The sequence below is a fragment of the Aphanomyces invadans genome (assembly GCF_000520115.1).
Source record: "Aphanomyces invadans strain NJM9701 unplaced genomic scaffold supercont1.6, whole genome shotgun sequence".
NCBI classification, from domain to species: Eukaryota; Oomycota; class Saprolegniomycetes; order Saprolegniales; family Verrucalvaceae; genus Aphanomyces; species Aphanomyces invadans.
This window is the reverse complement of record NW_008580151.1, coordinates 1,301,282-1,316,885: the sequence shown is the minus strand read 5'-3', so window position 1 is coordinate 1,316,885 and position 15,604 is coordinate 1,301,282. Positions and strand designations below refer to the sequence as shown.

Sequence of the window (15,604 nt, the reverse complement as noted above, 5' to 3'; positions counted from 1 at the left end):
ACGTTTGGTCCTCGATGTCACGTTTTGTCTACAACAATGGCCGTCAGTACCAGAACGTCTCTGAGTTGCGCGACGCTGTGCTGCTTGCCTGGACTATGATCTCAGATGAGGAGGTCAAAAATCTCATTGATTCCATGCATCGCGGATGCTTGGAGACGATTCGACGCAATAGTGACAATACTCATTATTGATTGAGCAATGTATTGAATTTTGTATAGCAAATTCTATTCCTTGATTTTGTCTGGGTCCACAAATTGAATATTGAATAGAAAGCCCCCGACGCTGACGATTCGCGCGCCAGTAGCTATAACCAGCTCTTCCTCAGTGCTATAGGCTCATCGTACTCAACAGCAACTCTCAACTCTCAATACTTCATGAGATGTGCCATGAAATGTAAGTGTTCCCTAAGTTTTGTCCATGAGTGTAGGGTGTGTGTAAACTCTGTCATCGACAGGATTTTGTTCAATGTATGCAGGCCAATCCTATGAAGGCGGCGCGATGGTGGCATGACGTTTTGATTTACCCAATCATTCCAATCAGAAATCGGTCTTTTCAGTCACACCAGGGGTGTGCGAGTGGGTACAGTTGAATGCGATCGCTGGCCAAGCGCGCAGCCGGTCAGAGTGGGTTTCCTACATATATGCCGTGCTGCAATCCGAATTCTGTCGCCTGAAAGCCGCAAGCTTCATATTCTCTTCCGCCCTACTCATCCAATTAGCCGGCATCGTCATGGCAGATGCCCCTGCGTACAATTCAAACTTATTGGTCCGGCTGACCAGAAACCAATTAAGGACAAGAATTCAACACGATGGGTTCAGCAGCTCATGGTACGTTCAACTTTGATTGTGCTGAGTAATATGTATTCATGGATATCTTCTCGTAGGAAGTCAAAGAAGTTGTCGCCCGTTAAGCAGACAGGCAAACGGAAGACCAGTCCTGCGTAGCTGGCGCACATTGAGAGATCTGTTGCGTTCCATTTGGGCGAACTACAACGTGGGTTTGATTCCGGGGAACTGATCGAGGACCTCATCTGCAACATGGACGAAACCCATTTCATTATCACCTGCGGTTATGCCGCACGCTCGTCTACCGTGGTGACGGCACGGTCAAGTATGCTGATGTTGTGCCGGGTGGAGAAGTGATGACAATGATGGTCGTCCGCTGGCGGTGCACGCGCTCCTATCGGTGCACCCACGATATTCTTTACAAATGACATGCGATAGTATCCGATTCAAGGCGTTCCAGACAACGTATTTGGCGCATCCTACCGCACCGGTCTTAAGGGATGGAATGATGTGCAGGTTGTCTTGTCGCGTAAAATTTTCCTCATCCTAACTGTCCTTTTAGGTATTTCCTAGCTGGTTCCTGGAAACCCGCGCGGTTAATCGCAATCCAGCTGGCCGCATTACAATCATGTACGTGATAACTGTGGCGAACACAATAACAGTCCCGCTCTTCGTGACTCCCTCGCTTCGACCAAAACTGAGCTGCGCTATTTCCCGCCTTTCGCGAAGGGTCTCGTACAGTCAGCTGACTCGTTTGTGATTTCCAAGAGCAAAGACGAATGGACGCGTCTGCGGGAGATCGCGAAGATGTACCTGATTCGGGATAGCCAATGGTCAGATGCTGTGCGCAAGGACGGTTTGTGGTCGAGCAAGCTCAAGAACCCGGGCAAGACATTCTCCCTGCAGCTTGCTGCTCAAGCTGTCCGGCAGGTCAATGGCATGCGTGACAGTGGTTTGACATATGCACGCATGGCCATGATCCGATGCGGCATGGCGCTTGACCTTACAAGTCGATGGCATAAAAAGCAGCTGACACCTGAGCTGCAGGCGATTATAGCCAACACACTGAGCACTACGAAGTCGCGCCAGTTCTTCCACCGAGCTCATCCATCTGATCCAACAATAAACATTGACTCTTCTGTATATCTCAGGGTAGATGATACAGACACAATCGTCTTCAGCATAGGTGTTGCTGCATCTAATGGAAACACAAAACAGGATTGATGAACCTTGCGCACTCCGGTGAGTCCACACATTCTCACTTACGGAACTAATGTGGTCCGCACTAATCATCCAAGCACATAATTAGTGTGGATTTGAAATTAGTGTGCTACACACTAATAACTGTGAAATTTCCGTAAATGACAGAGCAAGTGTCATCTACACTACAGATTCCCCCGCATTAGGAGACAGTTGCACGAAATTATTTTTCAGGGGTATTTTGTCATGACGAGTATTTAGTTACGAGGTGGCGTGTTGATACCTGATTGGCCGTGAAGAATTATATGTTGTGCATGCAGTGTGCTCTGATTGCAAAATGGACTTCAAATTCAGGAGGGGGTTGATACCCTGGCAACCTCCAGAGGACAGAACGCTCACCTCACACAACATATACATCCCATTACAAGTTAGCCATCTTGCTCGTCAACTCATACACATCTTCGTCTAATATTCATGTGTGGCGCCAACATTTGCGACCAGAGTTGCTGTTCGAGTTGAGTTGGGGTAGATGGGGCTGGTGCGCTGTTTTGTGTGTGGGCTAGATATGACAGTGCGAGATAGCGGCTTTAAGCCACCGTACAGTGTCATTGTTGTTTGATAAGGCACGTGGTTGAGACTGAATGCATGCTAGGCCCACATGCGTAGCTGCAACCCATTTAATTCTGGATTAGCAGTACGATGCTCGATTAATCTTCAATCTTCGCTTCTACTCGATTGTTTGCCGCTGCCTCGATGACGGCTTTGACGGCGATGGCATATGACCATATGCCATGGTCAACATGTGTCCATTGCATTGAATTTTGAAATACCTCTCTGACTTCAAAATTTTACAAACCTCCACGACTATGTATACATTTTTGAGGGATATTAAATTATGGTGGGTCTCCTAATGCGGGGGAAATCTGTAACAGGTTGACGGTGTGAGGAAAAAACGAAGATCGAAGAAGGAAAAATATTCGTACTTAATCGAGCCGAGTGGGAAACTCTTGTGGGCCAGATCAGCACGATGGGCTGCGGCACATGTGGAGCCCTGGCAGCGGCCGCAGTGATGGCATCGGCGATGGGTCTGGTGTGGCTAATATTTGGATTGGTGTATGGATCCTTTCGGTCCATCTCGCCATCGGTAACCATACCGGTCCAAGGACGTAAGATCAAAGTAACATTCCTCCATCCAGACTTCGGCATTGGCGGGGCAGAAAACCTCATCGTGAACTGTGCCGTGGCGTTGCAGCGAAAAGGTTACGATGTGCATATCTGCACTTCGCACCATGACCGGGGCCATTGCTTTCGTGAAACACGTGGCGACGGCCCCCTCGCCAAGTGCATCGTGGTGTATGGAGACTACCTTCCGCGCACAGTGTTTGGCCGCCTCTACGCGTTCTGCGCATTCCTGCGCATGGTGTACATCACGCTCCGCTTGTTCCTGGCTCAATGGGAGACGGACGTGTTCTTCCTCGACCAAGTGTCGTTACCGATTCCTCTCCTGCGCGCCTACTTCAATCGTCCCGTGTACTTTTATGGACATTATCCCGACAAACTTCTGTGCACGGATCGCAGCTCGATGCTCAAGCGACTCTACCGCATGCCGCTAGACGCGTTGGAGGAAGCCACCACCCGTACGATTATGCCAATCTATTCTGGAAGTCTCTATGACTGTCCTTTCACGTAGGTGCTGCGGACACCATGGTCGTGAACAGCAAGTACACGGCGTCTGTGTTTGCAGGGGCGTTTCCTTCGCTGGATGCGCGGCATTTGAGCATCCTGTATCCCCCCGTGGACATCTCGACGTTTGCTCGCCCCGCGTCGATCCCGACCACTGACAAGAAGGACCTTCATCGCGCGCTCCAGTTCCCCGCGCTCTTTGTCTCCCTCAATCGCTTTGAACGCAAGAAGAATATCGCTCTTGCCGTGGAAGCGCTTGCGTGGCTAGAGTCGCAGGTGTCGGCCGCTGTGTTTGCCACCGTCCATCTTGTCCTAGCCGGCGGGTCCGTCCCCTTCCTTCCTTTCGTTTGTCACGTCCCCAAGTGTAGGTACGACCCTTTGAACGCAGAAAATGTCGCGCACTACGACGAATTGGCTGAGCTCGTCGCGACCAAGAAACTCACGGATAAAGTCACGTTCCTGCGGTCGATTTCCGACTCGACAAAGCATGCGTTGCTATTGACAGCCCGTGCAATCTTATACACGCCGTCTTTTGAGCACTTTGGCATTGTGCCCGTGGAAGCCATGGCATCGGGAACGCCTGTCGTCGCAGTCAACACGGGCGGGCCACTCGAGTCTGTCGCCCACGACGTCACGGGGTTCCTCTGTGACCAAGAGCCCGTCGCGTTTGGCCACGCCATGCAAGTGCTCGCCACGGACGCTGCCAAGGCAAAGGCAATGGGCGAAGCAGGCGTGCGCCGCGCGATGGACCTCTTTTCCATCGATGTGTTTGCCTCCACCTTGGACCAACACATGCAGCGCCTTGTGACGCCATCGTCGCCTCACTCCGATTAGATGAGCAGACCCATGGCACGATCGCGTCATTGAATACTACATTGACACGTGAGACACCCTCGCTGATCGTCGGCCCTCCTCGACGTCTGTCGCGCTTCATCTTCTCGACATTGCGCGACGTACTTTTGGAGCAGCGGCGCTTGTTCGTAATAGTGCTTTGACTCAAACGGGGCATCGTGAATCTTGTCGAGGGCCATGACTCGCTGGACTGGAACCGTCCCAACTTCTGCGTTCACCTTGGGGTTGACGGGGGGCAGCTTCAAGTAGGCGCAGATCGGGTTGCATCGATGGGTGGCCAGAAATTTCTTAAACCCGAGGACGCCGAGATTGCCTTTGCCGAAATCCCCTCGGTTCAGTGTATGAATCTGCACAGCAATGAGGTCGACCATCCACTTCTCGATCATTTGTCGTACCTGCGGGTCCGTGTACATGTCGCCGACGCCTTGGATGTCAACTGCAAGCAGCTCGTGATGCGACGCTTCGTACGTGAAGTGTGAAAACGCTTGCGGTGTGTTTCGGTCCTCCTCGCTGACGCTGCCAAAGTTGTTGTTGTGTTTACGGTAGTCCCCAGGAATGTAGCGCTCGACCGCACAGAGTGCGCCGTGGCGCTTTGTGAGTTCGACGACCCACGCCTGGATGAACTGGACGCGCTTTGGCGGTGCGTGCGCATTGTACAAGTCGGCATAGTGGCCGCAATGCGCCTGCAATTCAATGTCGCGAAAGTACGTTTGAGGATCTTCGTCTGGATCGATCGCGAGTTTCGCGACATGCGACGTCGGCGACGACTTGTCGATGGACTCTCCGTCAGCTAGATGCATGTGATATACGAGGCGGAGACTGCCCTTGGCGAATGGTGTTTCGTCCAAGATGACACAGACCTGCGAGCATGATTTGGTCAATGGAAGGACGGAGGCGGGGGGGAGATGCGTCGTACCTTTGACGTTTCCCATCGCCGAGTTTCGTAGTTGAATGTATGCCGGATTGCCTCCTCTGCATCGAAACTTTCAAAGTTTGGCGCATGGGGAATAATCAGGGGCATGCCCGTTGCATTGTGGAAGAATGGTCTGCACGACGAAGCAGACGACGACGATGGGGCGTGGAGCTCGTCAATGATGGCTTTTTTTCGTCGAATGAACTCTTCTTCATCGATGAAACCTTGGTCCCGAAGGATGGACAGGGTCGAGATGCGGGACAGGATGTTTTGTTCCGTGCTTTCAATGACGGCTGGTTGCTGGTGCGGAACTTCCGTTGGTGTGCATGTCGACCACACCATTGTGTCGTCCATGCTTTTGCTGGTATCAACGAGTGACCCTGGGGGAACCATGTGGACGGATTGTGGCGGCGTCGGTGGGGTATCTTCATCTCCAGGTTTCTGCGAGGGTACGACACGCAATTCTGCGAAGACAGACGAGGCATTGTTGACAGTGTTCATCTTGGCAGGCTGCTTGCGCGTTTCCGCGGTGCGTTGGCCCGATATGCTGTGCAAATGCGCGCTCGACGACCGACGGCGATTCGCAGGTTCCATGCGGGCGACGCGCAAGGCGAGGGACGGGAGAAAGGAAAGTGAAAAATTCGTACAGTACAGCGTGATCGGGTCGAAGATTCTACTGAAACTTCGATTTCGTCATACAAGCATAAAGACAATAGTAGTGCGAAATTCGGGATCATAGCCAATCGTCATGCACGTCACAATCATCCTCGAAAACGTGGTGTGTTGGAGCAAGAAGGCGGTGCCTGGCACAGGTTGTTCGCGCAGCGCCTGCAGGAGGATGGACCCCATTCGCACGGCTATGGCATTTTTCTCGATCAATTCTGCATCGTCGAAGGCATTCACCATGCAACGCAGTGGAAGGAGGAGGTGTGTGGTTGCTTCGACTCACGGGAGGTTTATGGATGGGTGTTTTGCGCCCGAGTTTGTCCGAACGCCACAGCCTCTTGCATCATGTGCAGGGTGTGTGTGCAAGAAGAGGTAGGTGGTGCCGCTGACGGAGGCGCCAGGACGTGGCAATCTATTATGATACTTATTCGTTAAACAATTCCCTTCGAGCAAGGGGCGTGATTTGGTGGTGGACGTGCGTCTTGAACAGCACTTTCATGCGTTCGCGATGGTCCTTGGAGATGTCGTTCTTGTAGCGTTCGACAAACGCGAGGAGGGCTTGATGCCACAACACCGGCATCTCCCGCGTGTCGTCGATAAACCCTTCAAAGTGGGAGGCGAGCGCGCCAATGACCCGCGTGGGCAGGCTGTACTTCTTGTTCAGCAGAATGCGAATAAACACGCTGTTGGCACCCGAGTACGGCATTTCGGCCAACTTCATTAGCGTCGCGGCCGAGTGGATCACAGGAACGGACACTTTGGACAGAGTCGATCCAATGATGACAGCTTCGCGGATCGTGCAGTTCTGGGACTCGCAGAGAGGGAGAATGATGCCTTTGTAGAACGCTTGGGGCTTGTACAGCGCCTTCTTGAGCGCCATGTACAAGTGGAAGTTGAGGCGCTTGTTGTCCCGAATATCCTGACGGCAATGTTCCAACAAAAAGATGTTGAAGAATCGCTGGGCCATCTTCGGGTTTAAGTTCGATGCGAAAAGTCGCGTGGCAGCGCGCATCGCGTGCGGCGACCACTTCTCCGGTTGGGTCATCCACAAAATGTCTTCCCAGTAGCTCAACGACGGAATGATTTTGAACGCCTTGGGCAGCTTGCCGCTTGTGTAACGCTGCAAAATTTTGCCCACGCCCGTGTACACTTCAATGATCTTGGGGTCAAAGGTCTGGCCGCTGGCACCCGTGTGGGACATGGTCTCGCCCTCGTCGCCCTGGTCACGGGCTTCCTTTTCGTGGATCTTACTCATAATGATGTCGGCGAGGTTACGACGTTCGGGCGCGCCGATCAAAAAGTTTGCCAACACTTGCTCGTCCTCTTCGCAGATCTCGACATCTTCCACATAGCCGTCTTGCAAACGGACAAGTTCCTCCACGTCGTCATCGACCATGTCGTCGAAGCCACCATCATCGTCTTCGTCATCGCTGTCGTCGCTGTCGATATTCAAATTGCTCATCTTCGCAGGAGCTTGAGCTCGCTGCCTTCGGTACAACGCCTCGGCTTCCTCCGCTTGCTGTGCACGCGCCATGGCCAACGTCTTGCTGGTCAGTTTACGAGGTACATACGCATCGCCTTCGTTGTCCGAGTCATCCGATTCTGACGCCTTGTTGGCCTTGTTCTTGTACTTGGGCTTTGCATCGTAGGCGAGCTGCTTTTCCAGCGCACACGCACGCTTCGGCTTCTTTTCCTTCGGCATATTGGATGAATGAGCCGCATCTCAAATTCAACTTCGCACCAACCAAAGTGGAAATCCAACCGCCAATGGAATCCCGTTCTGCAGTGGCATACATATTTCCATATATATACTGCTCCAATACGATTGGATAAAATATTATTGGAAAAGGCTGCGGATTGGTTCATGCTTTAACTTGAAAGTACGTGTACTACAAGAAGCCATGGGGGTCGAGAAGCAGAACGCGAACCCGACTGTGTACGCCGTCGACACCAGCGGAACGGAGCGCAAGAAGGTAGCCGACTCCACCGCAGATGAAGACAATGATATTGTCGACCCGTTTGACGCCCTGGAAGTGTTTGGTACGATGGTGTGATGACAAGTGCATGACATGCTCAGTGCTGTTGGATGCTAGAAATGCTGAGGCACTTGAACGACCCCGAGCACCCATTGACTTTGGAGCAACTGAAAGTGATGACACTGGACAACATTGTTGTAAACAACGTTGAGAGCCAAGTGAAGGTGCAGTTCACGCCGACCATCCCGCATTGCAGGTATGGACCTTGCCATTGTCGAAACTAAGCCCATGTTGCTGACGTTTCCTGGATAGCATGGCGACACTGATTGGGCTGTGCATCCGTGTCAAACTCTTGAGGTCATTGCCTAAGCGCTTCAAAGTCGACATTCGCATTACCCCGGGAACTCACATCACAGAGGATGCGAGTACGTGGTTCGTGGACCGTCCTTGCCAATGCTAACTTCCTCTTTTATTCATTTCTAGTCAACAAGCAACTGAACGACAAGGAACGCGTGGCTGCCGCGCTCGAGAACGCACATCTTTTGAATGTTGTAAACAAGTGCATTGCCAACACGGACGGCTAGTCAAGCAGTTCTCACCACGTAAACATCAGATGACCCCTGTTTATTTCCTGAGACTGTCGAGCCACCCACTCTTGCAGCACGAGTCGTTGGTGCACTCGCTCATCGTGTCCTTTCACTTCCCTTGGGTGAACGCCTTTGTCCTCTTGTTGTCGCGTTCAAGTGGGTAGGTATGGTCCACATCTTTCAATTCCACACACTGGGTTTTGGAAATGCGACCCGCTTGAATCAATCGGCAATTCGTGGCATCTTGCAAGAAAACCCTCTACTTACGACGTTCGTTTGCGATTGTGGTGACTATTTCCTTGTCAAGGTTGTTAATTACGGACACTAGGCGGCATTGTCGTGAGTTTGCCATGGGCCCCTGCAGTCGTGAAGGCAAATTCCTCGTGGCGATTGTATACAGGCGCGGAGGCCATTGGCAAAAAAGTTTAAACTGAGTCCACCTCATGAGGCGAAAACGAGCAAGTCCAAAACGGCACGTTTCGTCAGCGCTCGACTCGAGTGCATGCCCCGGTTGGGGCAGGTAAAGCAGTTCCAACAACAAGGAACAAACCACTTCGTTGGCATAAAAATAGTCGACTACGCAAGCATTCGCCAAAAATAGTTGTCTTGCTGTGTTCTACAACACACTTAAAGATTTCGATCAAGCATGCGCCAGCAACGCCGCACCCATTCACAGGACAGCATTGACGAGCTGCCAAGGGAATGGATCGTGCTGAATCCCGTGGCAGCGGCACGACACACTTTGGCAAATTGGCGTCTTTTCGGGTCCATTAATGACGAGAGCGTGCAGCGCGTGCTAAATTACCTCGACGGTCGGTCCCTCGCCGCTGCCAGCCAAGTGTGCAAGCACTTGCGGTGGATGGCAAGTGACGACGCAATGTGGCTTCAAGCGTGTCGCGCGGAGTGGGGTGTGTGCCCTCACCATCTCTCCAAGACACAGGACCCTCTCGGTGGCAAGGAATTATACTTTTTTGCAACCCAGTCCATGCGCGCGTACGTCGAGCTATCATTTACCACATGTTCGTTACAGTGATGCCGTAGGCTGACACTGCACATGCTCCAGGAGCAATGCCTGCTTTCCCTTCAAACCACACTTCAACGTCCCGTCGCCCACGCAAGAGTGGCCCCAATGCCGCACAATGCCTAATTCGTTGTCGTGAATACGATATGCATCTCGTTAACACCACTCGAGAGTCGAAGCCAAGGTCGTTTGTCCCTCCAAGCTGAAATACCATTCTCGTACACTCCGAGTAGTAGATACTACAGTACATAGAGTAGTACTTCTAGTAGTGCATTCAAAGACATGGCTCATTCCAGAAAGAGAGCATATCTTGCGAATGAGCGACGAGGCCGACGACATCACGTCCCGAGCGATGGTGGTGCGTCGTTGCCCCGTGAAGTATAGTGCGCCGTCGATTGAGTACTACGTCAATCCAGCCTACTTGACTCCCAACTTGAGTCTGTTTGGATCCATCGGCGACCATTGCATCTTGAGTGTCCTGAGCTACCTCGACGGCATATCGCTCATCAAAGCTGGGACAGCGTGTCGTACTCTGCACGAGTTGTCAAAGAACGATCAGTTGTGGCTTTCATTGTGCCGTTCGCAATGGCACGTGTCTCCTGACCATCTTGCTGTCAAATGCAAGGTCACGGGAAAGGATCTGTACCGATTCGCACAGCAGCAGATGCAAAGGTCAGCCATCGGGTGTGTTTCGAAAGTGTGTCGCTGACTTGAAAGTAGAGTTGCCCGGGAAATCCTTGAAGCCCAACTAAACGTTCCGACGTGGCACCTGCCGTCGCACACAGTTCAAGCCCTCACGCGCAGTGTCTTTGGAGGACTCGGCTGAGTCGTTTATTCAAGAGCATGAAATGACATCAAAATGTTTCGCTTGGAGGAGGTTAGTCAAAGGCGGATAATATCACCACTATAATGCATTGGGAAACGCCGAGGGCTGCTTGAAAGGATCACTTTGTTGGAGTTCCGTACAACTTGTCGGTTGTGGTTTGCCTGGCTTGCCACGGCGTCGACGTGGTTCCTTCCTTCCCGGAGGCACGCGCTTTGTCGGAATAGTCGCGTTTTCGCCTTGCACATGCAGGCCAGTTTGAGTAAACGCCACCACTTCATGTCGAGGCGACAAAAAGTCGCGCTGGTCGTGGCCGAGGAGCGACTGAATGTGGCCATGTTGGACTTTTGCCCAAGGAAAGTCCATTCCTACTTTCACGTCGGCTATATTGCGCGAATGCCTCCGAAGGCGACTTATCTTGGATTCGCTCTTCCGTTGGTGGCTAACACACATTCAGTTTGGCTCGTCATACTTTATTCAGCTAAACCTTGGAAGCGGTTGTTGAGCAGGGGCCTTGTCATGACATGTTTGGTCGACGCCAACAACTTCCACTTCTGCTAACGTCGTGTTGAGATGGCATGCCGTGGTGGTTTTGCGATAACCTCCGACCCTACTGCACTGGCATGACTGTGGAAACGCCATTGCTCTCATGTAATGTGCAGAATTGACAATTCGCTGGAACTTGCAATCGGGTGTAAATTCGTTGCACGCGCGATGAAACTCAAGTGTTTGGCAGTACAGTCTTGATTGCAAGTGGTGCATGTCCATGGCGTAACTCCTCGTATGCCTATCGTACAGCGCCTTCATGTATTCATGATGGCGTCGTGCTTGAGTGTGATAAAAACCGGAGTTCTTCAAACGTTTAAGTGTTGGGTGAGGAATGGGTTGAGCAAGGTCGCGATTGACCTCGTCGGTATTTGTTGGTCCACCAGGGCTGTGTTCTTGCTGATGGGGTGGACTTTCAAGCAGAGGAATACTATACAACTTGACTTTACCCGTGATGCCTGGTACATTATCAAGTGAACGAAGTCTTGTGGCGCCTTTCAGCTGAAGGTGAAAGTTCACTCTTCCAAAAGTATGGTGCAAGATGGATAAATTGATTGAAGGAAGGGACTTGGATCGTCTGTCGGGTTTTTGCCGCCTTGATGGAGAGCGAGAGCTGCGATGTCCCCGATCGATGCGAAGAAGAGGGTCATTGACCCTATACGTGCTCAAAAAGATGTCGTACTCCACAGCATCGACGAAGAAATCGACATGGGACTCCAAGTCTTGGTAGTGGAACCATGATGGGGAATAGAACGACCTAGCGACAACATTGTGGGTGAGTAGGTGAACGACCATGGAGTGTCATCAAGGTGTCCATACTCTGGTCGCCCTTGTCTTGTGCTTTCTGCATGTCCTTTCTCGGTTGCCATTGCGTGAATCGATTGCCTCCGACGATAAATATTGAGAAATGGCTCGTCCAGCGTGTTCGACCGTTACATTTGAAACTGGGCTATTTTTTTACATTTGAAACTGGGCTATTTTATTTTTCTTAATGAGATCAAGTTTAAGAGAGGATTTTTACATCACACACACCACGCATCAAACAATGTTGCCCTTGTTCCTACGCCACCTTCTTGATTGCTACGATGAGGTGAGCACATAAAGACACACCATACTGGCATACCAAAGGAATATGGAAAGCAGAGGTGCTCGACGTTGTCTGAGTCGACGAACTAAATTCCAAGTTATTCCCCTAGTCAAAGGAGGCAGACATACCTTGCACTCAGCGTGGTAGGTGCCGCGGTACAAGAGTCCAGAAGGGGCCTCGGACCACTCATGTCGAGGAAATAAGAACTCGTACGTGGTTGACCGAGGGGCGAATGAGCCCAGTACCACTTCTTCACGCGTCGAGAAGACATGCTTGCGGACCTTGCTGTGAAAGCGCAACCCACTGACAATCTCTCGATTCACACGGAAGTTGATGGCAAACTTATACTTTGCTCCCTCTTCCAATTCGAACGGAGTGTTCCGAATGTGTAGGAGGCCTTCTTCCGTGTCGAGGTGATACGTGAAGTCTTGTTGATTGCCTTCAACAATCACCTAGTACTGCTTTAGCATGCCACACGCCACTCTCAAACACCTTGAACTGCAGGATTACGACACGACGAAGGTCCTGTGCATCTACGGCATGCGTCAATTCGCATTGAGTCAAGGATGAGAGGTCAGCATGTTACCTCCAAGGTCACCTTGGATTGCAGCGCCCAACAGATTCTCCTTGTAGCGCTGAAGACTTTTGTCATCATTGTCCTTCTGCAGCATTTCATCGACAGATGCGACAGCTCGCTCACTGATCTAAGCTTGTGCTGAGGTCCAGTTGCATTCGTTTACGCTAGACCTGCCTTATAATCACCGTTTAGGGTCTGCGGCTTGGCTTCGATCGTCGTCTCCCTCGCCATACTTCGCTGGACATGCAGCAACAATCTCGAATGCTAAAACTTCAACGTCGAAAATTCGAATCCAAAAACCTCCCATACTTGTTTCCTGTATAATCTTTGACTTGATATTTGTGTTCGACTCTACTCAAGTCGAATACAATTATCAAGTCAAAGCATATTCTCAAAACGAATAAAAAGCACACATATTTCAACGGAATATGTACTTTCACAGTTTCATCACCCTTCATTTCTTTCACAAAAGAGCACGTTCAAGATGGAAGCCGTGGGGACGGAGCAAACGCTGTTCCATGAGAAGAACGTGTGGATTTACAAGGTGCCGCTGCTCACAGGCGACCCGCGCGCCGATCAATGGGACGTTGAGAAGCCTCTTATGACCGGGTCGCTGCGCGTCGTCCAAATCAACGATCGATGCTTTGTCAATCTGTACGAACCCAACCAAACTATCTTCGCGCAGTGCCCTGTAGAAATCGACTCCACGCGCCCGCTGAATGTCTTTGTTCAAGACTGTATTGACTCCTCGCGGTACTTTGTACTGCGCGTGGTCGATGCAAACTCGAATCGGCAGGCGTTCGTGGGTATTGGCCTGCCCGAACGGTCAGCAGCGTTCAACTTCAAGGCAGCCCTACAAGACTTTGCCAAGTACACGCAGCGTACATTGTCGCTGGAGCAAAGCGAATCCAAGGTCAACCCTCCCAAGGACCTCGGTCTCCCTAGTGGCGCCAAATTGCGCATACAAATCGGTGGGAAGGCGCAAGTCGTCGTCTCCGACCTTACTGCCACGGATGCCAAGAGGACGAACTCACAACCAGCAGACCTGTCGGCGTTCAAGATCGCGCCGCCACCGGCGTCCAACCTTCCTTCAGCGTCCTCTTCGTCGGTCTCCGATGAAGACTGGGGCGAGTTCAAATAAGCCAACGTTCATATTTACTTGTTTTCTGTTCGAGTCTTTTGGCAGTTTCAATGTAAATTATGGCGAACAGCGCCGCTCGGATCCTGGTCGGGCTGCGATGTCGTCCGCCATTCGAGCACGAAGTTCCATGGAACAGCCAGTTTGCGCCTGCATTGCGCTTTGCCTCACACGCTGTACATGTGGCTCCCGGGCGGCACTACAGCCAGCGCTCGTTTGGGTTCGACTACGTGTGGCCGCCGTCGGCGTCGCAAGAGCGCTTGTACCTAGACGCATTGTTCCCCATCGTCCAACACGTCGTGCGTAATGCTCGTTGTACCTAGTCTATGCTGACGAGATGCAGTTGAAAGGGCATGATGGCACCGTGATGGCTTACGGCCAGACAGGGACAGGGAAGACGTATACAATGGGGTTTCTGGACGCGACTCTTCCACCACACCAAGCTGGCATCATCCCACGCGTGTTTGAGCAAATCTTCTCCGCCATCGAGCACGACGCTCCAGGGTTTCGGGTCTCTGTCTCGTTTCTGCAAATTTACATGGAGAACGTATATGTACGGCCCGTCAAGTGTTGACGAGTTGTCTTTCGAATGAGTCGTAGGATCTCTTGGTGCCGCCGTCAAGCCATGGAAGCGTCGAGTTGCCGGTGCGCCCGACCTCCGACGGTACCGCGTTTTATGTGGACGGGTTACAATCGTACGACATTGGATCTTTGAACGAAGCGGTGCGTTAGCATGCATGGTCATGACATAACCCTTGGCGGGCATGTTTAGCATGGACTAATTGGAGTGGCCATGATGAACCGATCGCTCGCCTCCACGGCGCGAAATCCGACATCGTCTCGCAGCCACACGTTGCTAAAGATCTCGCTGACCCGAGAACACGGCCACCACACCTCGACGTTGTCGCTGGTCGACTTAGCTGGCTCCGAGAGACCAACCGCTGCGACTGCATTTGGTATTTCCGCCCACGATCATGTGGACTATTCGTTTGCCGCTCGTGAGCGAGCGCAGAAGCGCCTGAACGAAGCCAAGTTTATCAACTCGTCGCTGTCTGCCCTCGGCAACGTCATTGCAGCGCTGTCCCAACCTGAGAAGCAGCTTCTATCGAGGTGTCGGGAATCCAAGTTGACAAAACTATTGAAGGGGGTGCTGGGGGGGTGTCATGTCACGCTGGTGATTGCAACCGTCGATTCTGCGCCCGAAAGCCTCGGCGAGACACTGAGTACGTTGAAATTTGCCGCTCGGTGCAAAAAGGTGCCCATTCGACCTCCTTCCGACGGTCCGACACACGGCAAGTTGAAAGCCAACATCACCATGACGGACGCTGCCACTCAAACCAGTACGACCACGACGCGAGTGACGGACAAAGATGATGCTACACAGAGATTGCTCGAGTCGAGAGAGATGCAGCTGCATGTACGACCGAAGACTCTAAATCGGAACCTTCCTCTCGTGTCTTAAACCCCTTAGATGCAATATCAAGAGCAACTGCATAAGCTCCGACAAGCGCTGGACGCCAGTGAGCGGCGTCAAGTGGAATGTTGTTGTCGTACAATCATCCGCCATGTGTGCCATTCGACGTCATTTCCTGTCGAGAACGATGCCGGGTATGTCGAAGGTAAAATCCTTCTTCTGAGTGGAAGAACTCATCGACCTGACGTTCAACAGTGAGCTCGGACGATGGCAGCGGCGACGACTACAGCCAAGTGCCCGACCTGTAGTGCAATAATGCAAAAACTTGGGCTCGCA

The 15,604-nt window shown here is 51.9% G+C and overlaps 9 protein-coding genes across 19 annotated transcripts; 6 read left to right on the top strand and 3 right to left on the bottom strand.

Annotated features, from left to right (window-relative positions):
* Nucleotides 1-2,961: 2,961 nt before the first annotated feature.
* On the top strand, nucleotides 2,962-4,670 carry H310_04062 (hypothetical protein). Its single transcript, XM_008868214.1, has 3 exons — nucleotides 2,962-3,622; nucleotides 3,676-3,991; nucleotides 4,037-4,670. The coding sequence occupies exons 1-3, from the start codon at nucleotides 3,013-3,015 to the stop codon at nucleotides 4,500-4,502; spliced, it is 1,392 nt and encodes a 463-aa protein (XP_008866436.1). The 5' UTR covers nucleotides 2,962-3,012; the 3' UTR covers nucleotides 4,503-4,670.
* H310_04061 (hypothetical protein) lies at nucleotides 3,604-6,055 on the bottom strand. 4 transcript variants are annotated; one of them, XM_008868212.1, is made up of 5 exons: nucleotides 5,437-6,054; nucleotides 4,916-5,380; nucleotides 4,626-4,867; nucleotides 4,112-4,538; nucleotides 3,604-4,069 (listed from the first exon to the last, which is right to left on the bottom strand). In XM_008868212.1, exons 1-4 carry the CDS (start codon nucleotides 6,025-6,027, stop codon nucleotides 4,529-4,531), a joined length of 1,308 nt encoding a protein of 435 aa, XP_008866434.1. In that variant the 5' UTR covers nucleotides 6,028-6,054; the 3' UTR covers nucleotides 3,604-4,069; nucleotides 4,112-4,528. The 4 variants fall into 4 exon arrangements, with proteins under 4 accessions (XP_008866434.1, XP_008866432.1, XP_008866433.1 ...); XM_008868210.1 differs by having other exon boundaries at nucleotides 4,112-4,867; XM_008868211.1 differs by having other exon boundaries at nucleotides 3,604-4,538.
* Nucleotides 6,056-6,472: 417 nt separating this feature from the next.
* Nucleotides 6,473-7,817, bottom strand: H310_04060 (hypothetical protein). The gene has a single exon (XM_008868209.1). It carries the CDS (start codon nucleotides 7,799-7,801, stop codon nucleotides 6,524-6,526), a length of 1,278 nt encoding a protein of 425 aa, XP_008866431.1. The 5' UTR covers nucleotides 7,802-7,817; the 3' UTR covers nucleotides 6,473-6,523.
* A 166-nt stretch (nucleotides 7,818-7,983) lies between these two features.
* Nucleotides 7,984-8,712, top strand: H310_04059 (hypothetical protein). The gene is made up of 4 exons (XM_008868208.1): nucleotides 7,984-8,139; nucleotides 8,193-8,331; nucleotides 8,388-8,500; nucleotides 8,559-8,712. Exons 1-4 carry the CDS (start codon nucleotides 8,001-8,003, stop codon nucleotides 8,657-8,659), a joined length of 492 nt encoding a protein of 163 aa, XP_008866430.1. The 5' UTR covers nucleotides 7,984-8,000; the 3' UTR covers nucleotides 8,660-8,712.
* A 525-nt stretch (nucleotides 8,713-9,237) lies between these two features.
* Nucleotides 9,238-9,997, top strand: H310_04058. 2 transcript variants are annotated; one of them, XM_008868206.1, is made up of 2 exons: nucleotides 9,238-9,655; nucleotides 9,726-9,997. In XM_008868206.1, the coding sequence occupies exons 1-2, from the start codon at nucleotides 9,309-9,311 to the stop codon at nucleotides 9,820-9,822; spliced, it is 444 nt and encodes a 147-aa protein (XP_008866428.1). In that variant the 5' UTR covers nucleotides 9,238-9,308; the 3' UTR covers nucleotides 9,823-9,997. The 2 variants fall into 2 exon arrangements, with proteins under 2 accessions (XP_008866428.1, XP_008866429.1); XM_008868207.1 differs by having other exon boundaries at nucleotides 9,704-9,997.
* H310_04057 (hypothetical protein) lies at nucleotides 9,986-10,631 on the top strand. Its single transcript, XM_008868205.1, has 2 exons — nucleotides 9,986-10,355; nucleotides 10,404-10,631. Exons 1-2 carry the CDS (start codon nucleotides 10,000-10,002, stop codon nucleotides 10,507-10,509), a joined length of 462 nt encoding a protein of 153 aa, XP_008866427.1. The 5' UTR covers nucleotides 9,986-9,999; the 3' UTR covers nucleotides 10,510-10,631.
* A 1,097-nt stretch (nucleotides 10,632-11,728) lies between these two features.
* Nucleotides 11,729-12,969, bottom strand: H310_04056 (hypothetical protein). Of its 6 annotated transcripts, none has more exons than XM_008868200.1 (8): nucleotides 12,891-12,966; nucleotides 12,726-12,843; nucleotides 12,632-12,672; nucleotides 12,268-12,591; nucleotides 12,176-12,224; nucleotides 12,085-12,132; nucleotides 11,872-12,001; nucleotides 11,729-11,809 (listed from the first exon to the last, which is right to left on the bottom strand). In XM_008868200.1, exons 1-6 carry the CDS (start codon nucleotides 12,945-12,947, stop codon nucleotides 12,113-12,115), a joined length of 609 nt encoding a protein of 202 aa, XP_008866422.1. In that variant the 5' UTR covers nucleotides 12,948-12,966; the 3' UTR covers nucleotides 11,729-11,809; nucleotides 11,872-12,001; nucleotides 12,085-12,112. The 6 variants fall into 6 exon arrangements, with proteins under 6 accessions (XP_008866422.1, XP_008866421.1, XP_008866426.1 ...); XM_008868199.1 differs by having other exon boundaries at nucleotides 12,632-12,664; XM_008868204.1 differs by having other exon boundaries at nucleotides 11,872-12,132.
* A 203-nt stretch (nucleotides 12,970-13,172) lies between these two features.
* On the top strand, nucleotides 13,173-13,890 carry H310_04055 (hypothetical protein). Its single transcript, XM_008868198.1, has one exon. The coding sequence runs from the start codon at nucleotides 13,201-13,203 to the stop codon at nucleotides 13,855-13,857; it is 657 nt and encodes a 218-aa protein (XP_008866420.1). The 5' UTR covers nucleotides 13,173-13,200; the 3' UTR covers nucleotides 13,858-13,890.
* On the top strand, nucleotides 13,887-15,604 carry H310_04054. 2 transcript variants are annotated; one of them, XM_008868196.1, is made up of 6 exons: nucleotides 13,887-14,153; nucleotides 14,198-14,407; nucleotides 14,455-14,577; nucleotides 14,627-15,271; nucleotides 15,326-15,462; nucleotides 15,524-15,604. In XM_008868196.1, the coding sequence occupies exons 1-6, from the start codon at nucleotides 13,917-13,919 to the stop codon at nucleotides 15,582-15,584; spliced, it is 1,413 nt and encodes a 470-aa protein (XP_008866418.1). In that variant the 5' UTR covers nucleotides 13,887-13,916; the 3' UTR covers nucleotides 15,585-15,604. The 2 variants fall into 2 exon arrangements, with proteins under 2 accessions (XP_008866418.1, XP_008866419.1); XM_008868197.1 differs by having other exon boundaries at nucleotides 15,326-15,473.

What these genes read in the sequence shown, in the direction of transcription:
- H310_04062 (XM_008868214.1), top strand. Translation starts at nt 3,013, where the DNA reads ATGGGCTGCGGCACATGTGGAGCCCTGGCAGCGGCCGCAGTGATGGCA. An exon ending in GTTGGAGGAAGCCACCACCC is followed by an intron (nt 3,623 to 3,675) that starts GTACGATTATGC and finishes CCTTTCACGTAG; the next exon opens with GTGCTGCGGACACCATGGTC. An exon ending in CATCTTGTCCTAGCCGGCGG is followed by an intron (nt 3,992 to 4,036) that starts GTCCGTCCCCTT and finishes CCCCAAGTGTAG; the next exon opens with GTACGACCCTTTGAACGCAG.
- H310_04059 (XM_008868208.1), top strand. Translation starts at nt 8,001, where the DNA reads ATGGGGGTCGAGAAGCAGAACGCGAACCCGACTGTGTACGCCGTCGAC. An exon ending in CCGACCATCCCGCATTGCAG is followed by an intron (nt 8,332 to 8,387) that starts GTATGGACCTTG and finishes TTTCCTGGATAG; the next exon opens with CATGGCGACACTGATTGGGC. An exon ending in TCACATCACAGAGGATGCGA is followed by an intron (nt 8,501 to 8,558) that starts GTACGTGGTTCG and finishes ATTCATTTCTAG; the next exon opens with TCAACAAGCAACTGAACGAC.
- H310_04057 (XM_008868205.1), top strand. Translation starts at nt 10,000, where the DNA reads ATGAGCGACGAGGCCGACGACATCACGTCCCGAGCGATGGTGGTGCGT. An exon ending in GCACAGCAGCAGATGCAAAG is followed by an intron (nt 10,356 to 10,403) that starts GTCAGCCATCGG and finishes ACTTGAAAGTAG; the next exon opens with AGTTGCCCGGGAAATCCTTG.
- H310_04061 (XM_008868213.1), bottom strand. Translation starts at nt 6,027, where the DNA reads ATGGAACCTGCGAATCGCCGTCGGTCGTCGAGCGCGCATTTGCACAGC. An exon ending in GGCGATGGGAAACGTCAAAG is followed by an intron (nt 5,381 to 5,436) that starts GTACGACGCATC and finishes TCATGCTCGCAG; the next exon opens with GTCTGTGTCATCTTGGACGA. An exon ending in ACATGTACACGGACCCGCAG is followed by an intron (nt 4,868 to 4,915) that starts GTACGACAAATG and finishes ATTGCTGTGCAG; the next exon opens with ATTCATACACTGAACCGAGG.
- H310_04054 (XM_008868197.1), top strand. Translation starts at nt 13,917, where the DNA reads ATGGCGAACAGCGCCGCTCGGATCCTGGTCGGGCTGCGATGTCGTCCG. An exon ending in TTTACATGGAGAACGTATAT is followed by an intron (nt 14,408 to 14,454) that starts GTACGGCCCGTC and finishes AATGAGTCGTAG; the next exon opens with GATCTCTTGGTGCCGCCGTC. An exon ending in CGAGAGAGATGCAGCTGCAT is followed by an intron (nt 15,272 to 15,325) that starts GTACGACCGAAG and finishes TAAACCCCTTAG; the next exon opens with ATGCAATATCAAGAGCAACT.
- H310_04055 (XM_008868198.1), top strand. Translation starts at nt 13,201, where the DNA reads ATGGAAGCCGTGGGGACGGAGCAAACGCTGTTCCATGAGAAGAACGTG.
- H310_04056 (XM_008868204.1), bottom strand. Translation starts at nt 12,947, where the DNA reads ATGGCGAGGGAGACGACGATCGAAGCCAAGCCGCAGACCCTAAACGGT. An exon ending in CCCTAAACGGTGATTATAAG is followed by an intron (nt 12,844 to 12,890) that starts GCAGGTCTAGCG and finishes GCACAAGCTTAG; the next exon opens with ATCAGTGAGCGAGCTGTCGC. An exon ending in AATCCAAGGTGACCTTGGAG is followed by an intron (nt 12,673 to 12,725) that starts GTAACATGCTGA and finishes CGCATGCCGTAG; the next exon opens with ATGCACAGGACCTTCGTCGT.
- H310_04060 (XM_008868209.1), bottom strand. Translation starts at nt 7,801, where the DNA reads ATGCCGAAGGAAAAGAAGCCGAAGCGTGCGTGTGCGCTGGAAAAGCAG.
- H310_04058 (XM_008868207.1), top strand. Translation starts at nt 9,309, where the DNA reads ATGCGCCAGCAACGCCGCACCCATTCACAGGACAGCATTGACGAGCTG. An exon ending in GCAACCCAGTCCATGCGCGC is followed by an intron (nt 9,656 to 9,703) that starts GTACGTCGAGCT and finishes GTGATGCCGTAG; the next exon opens with GCTGACACTGCACATGCTCC.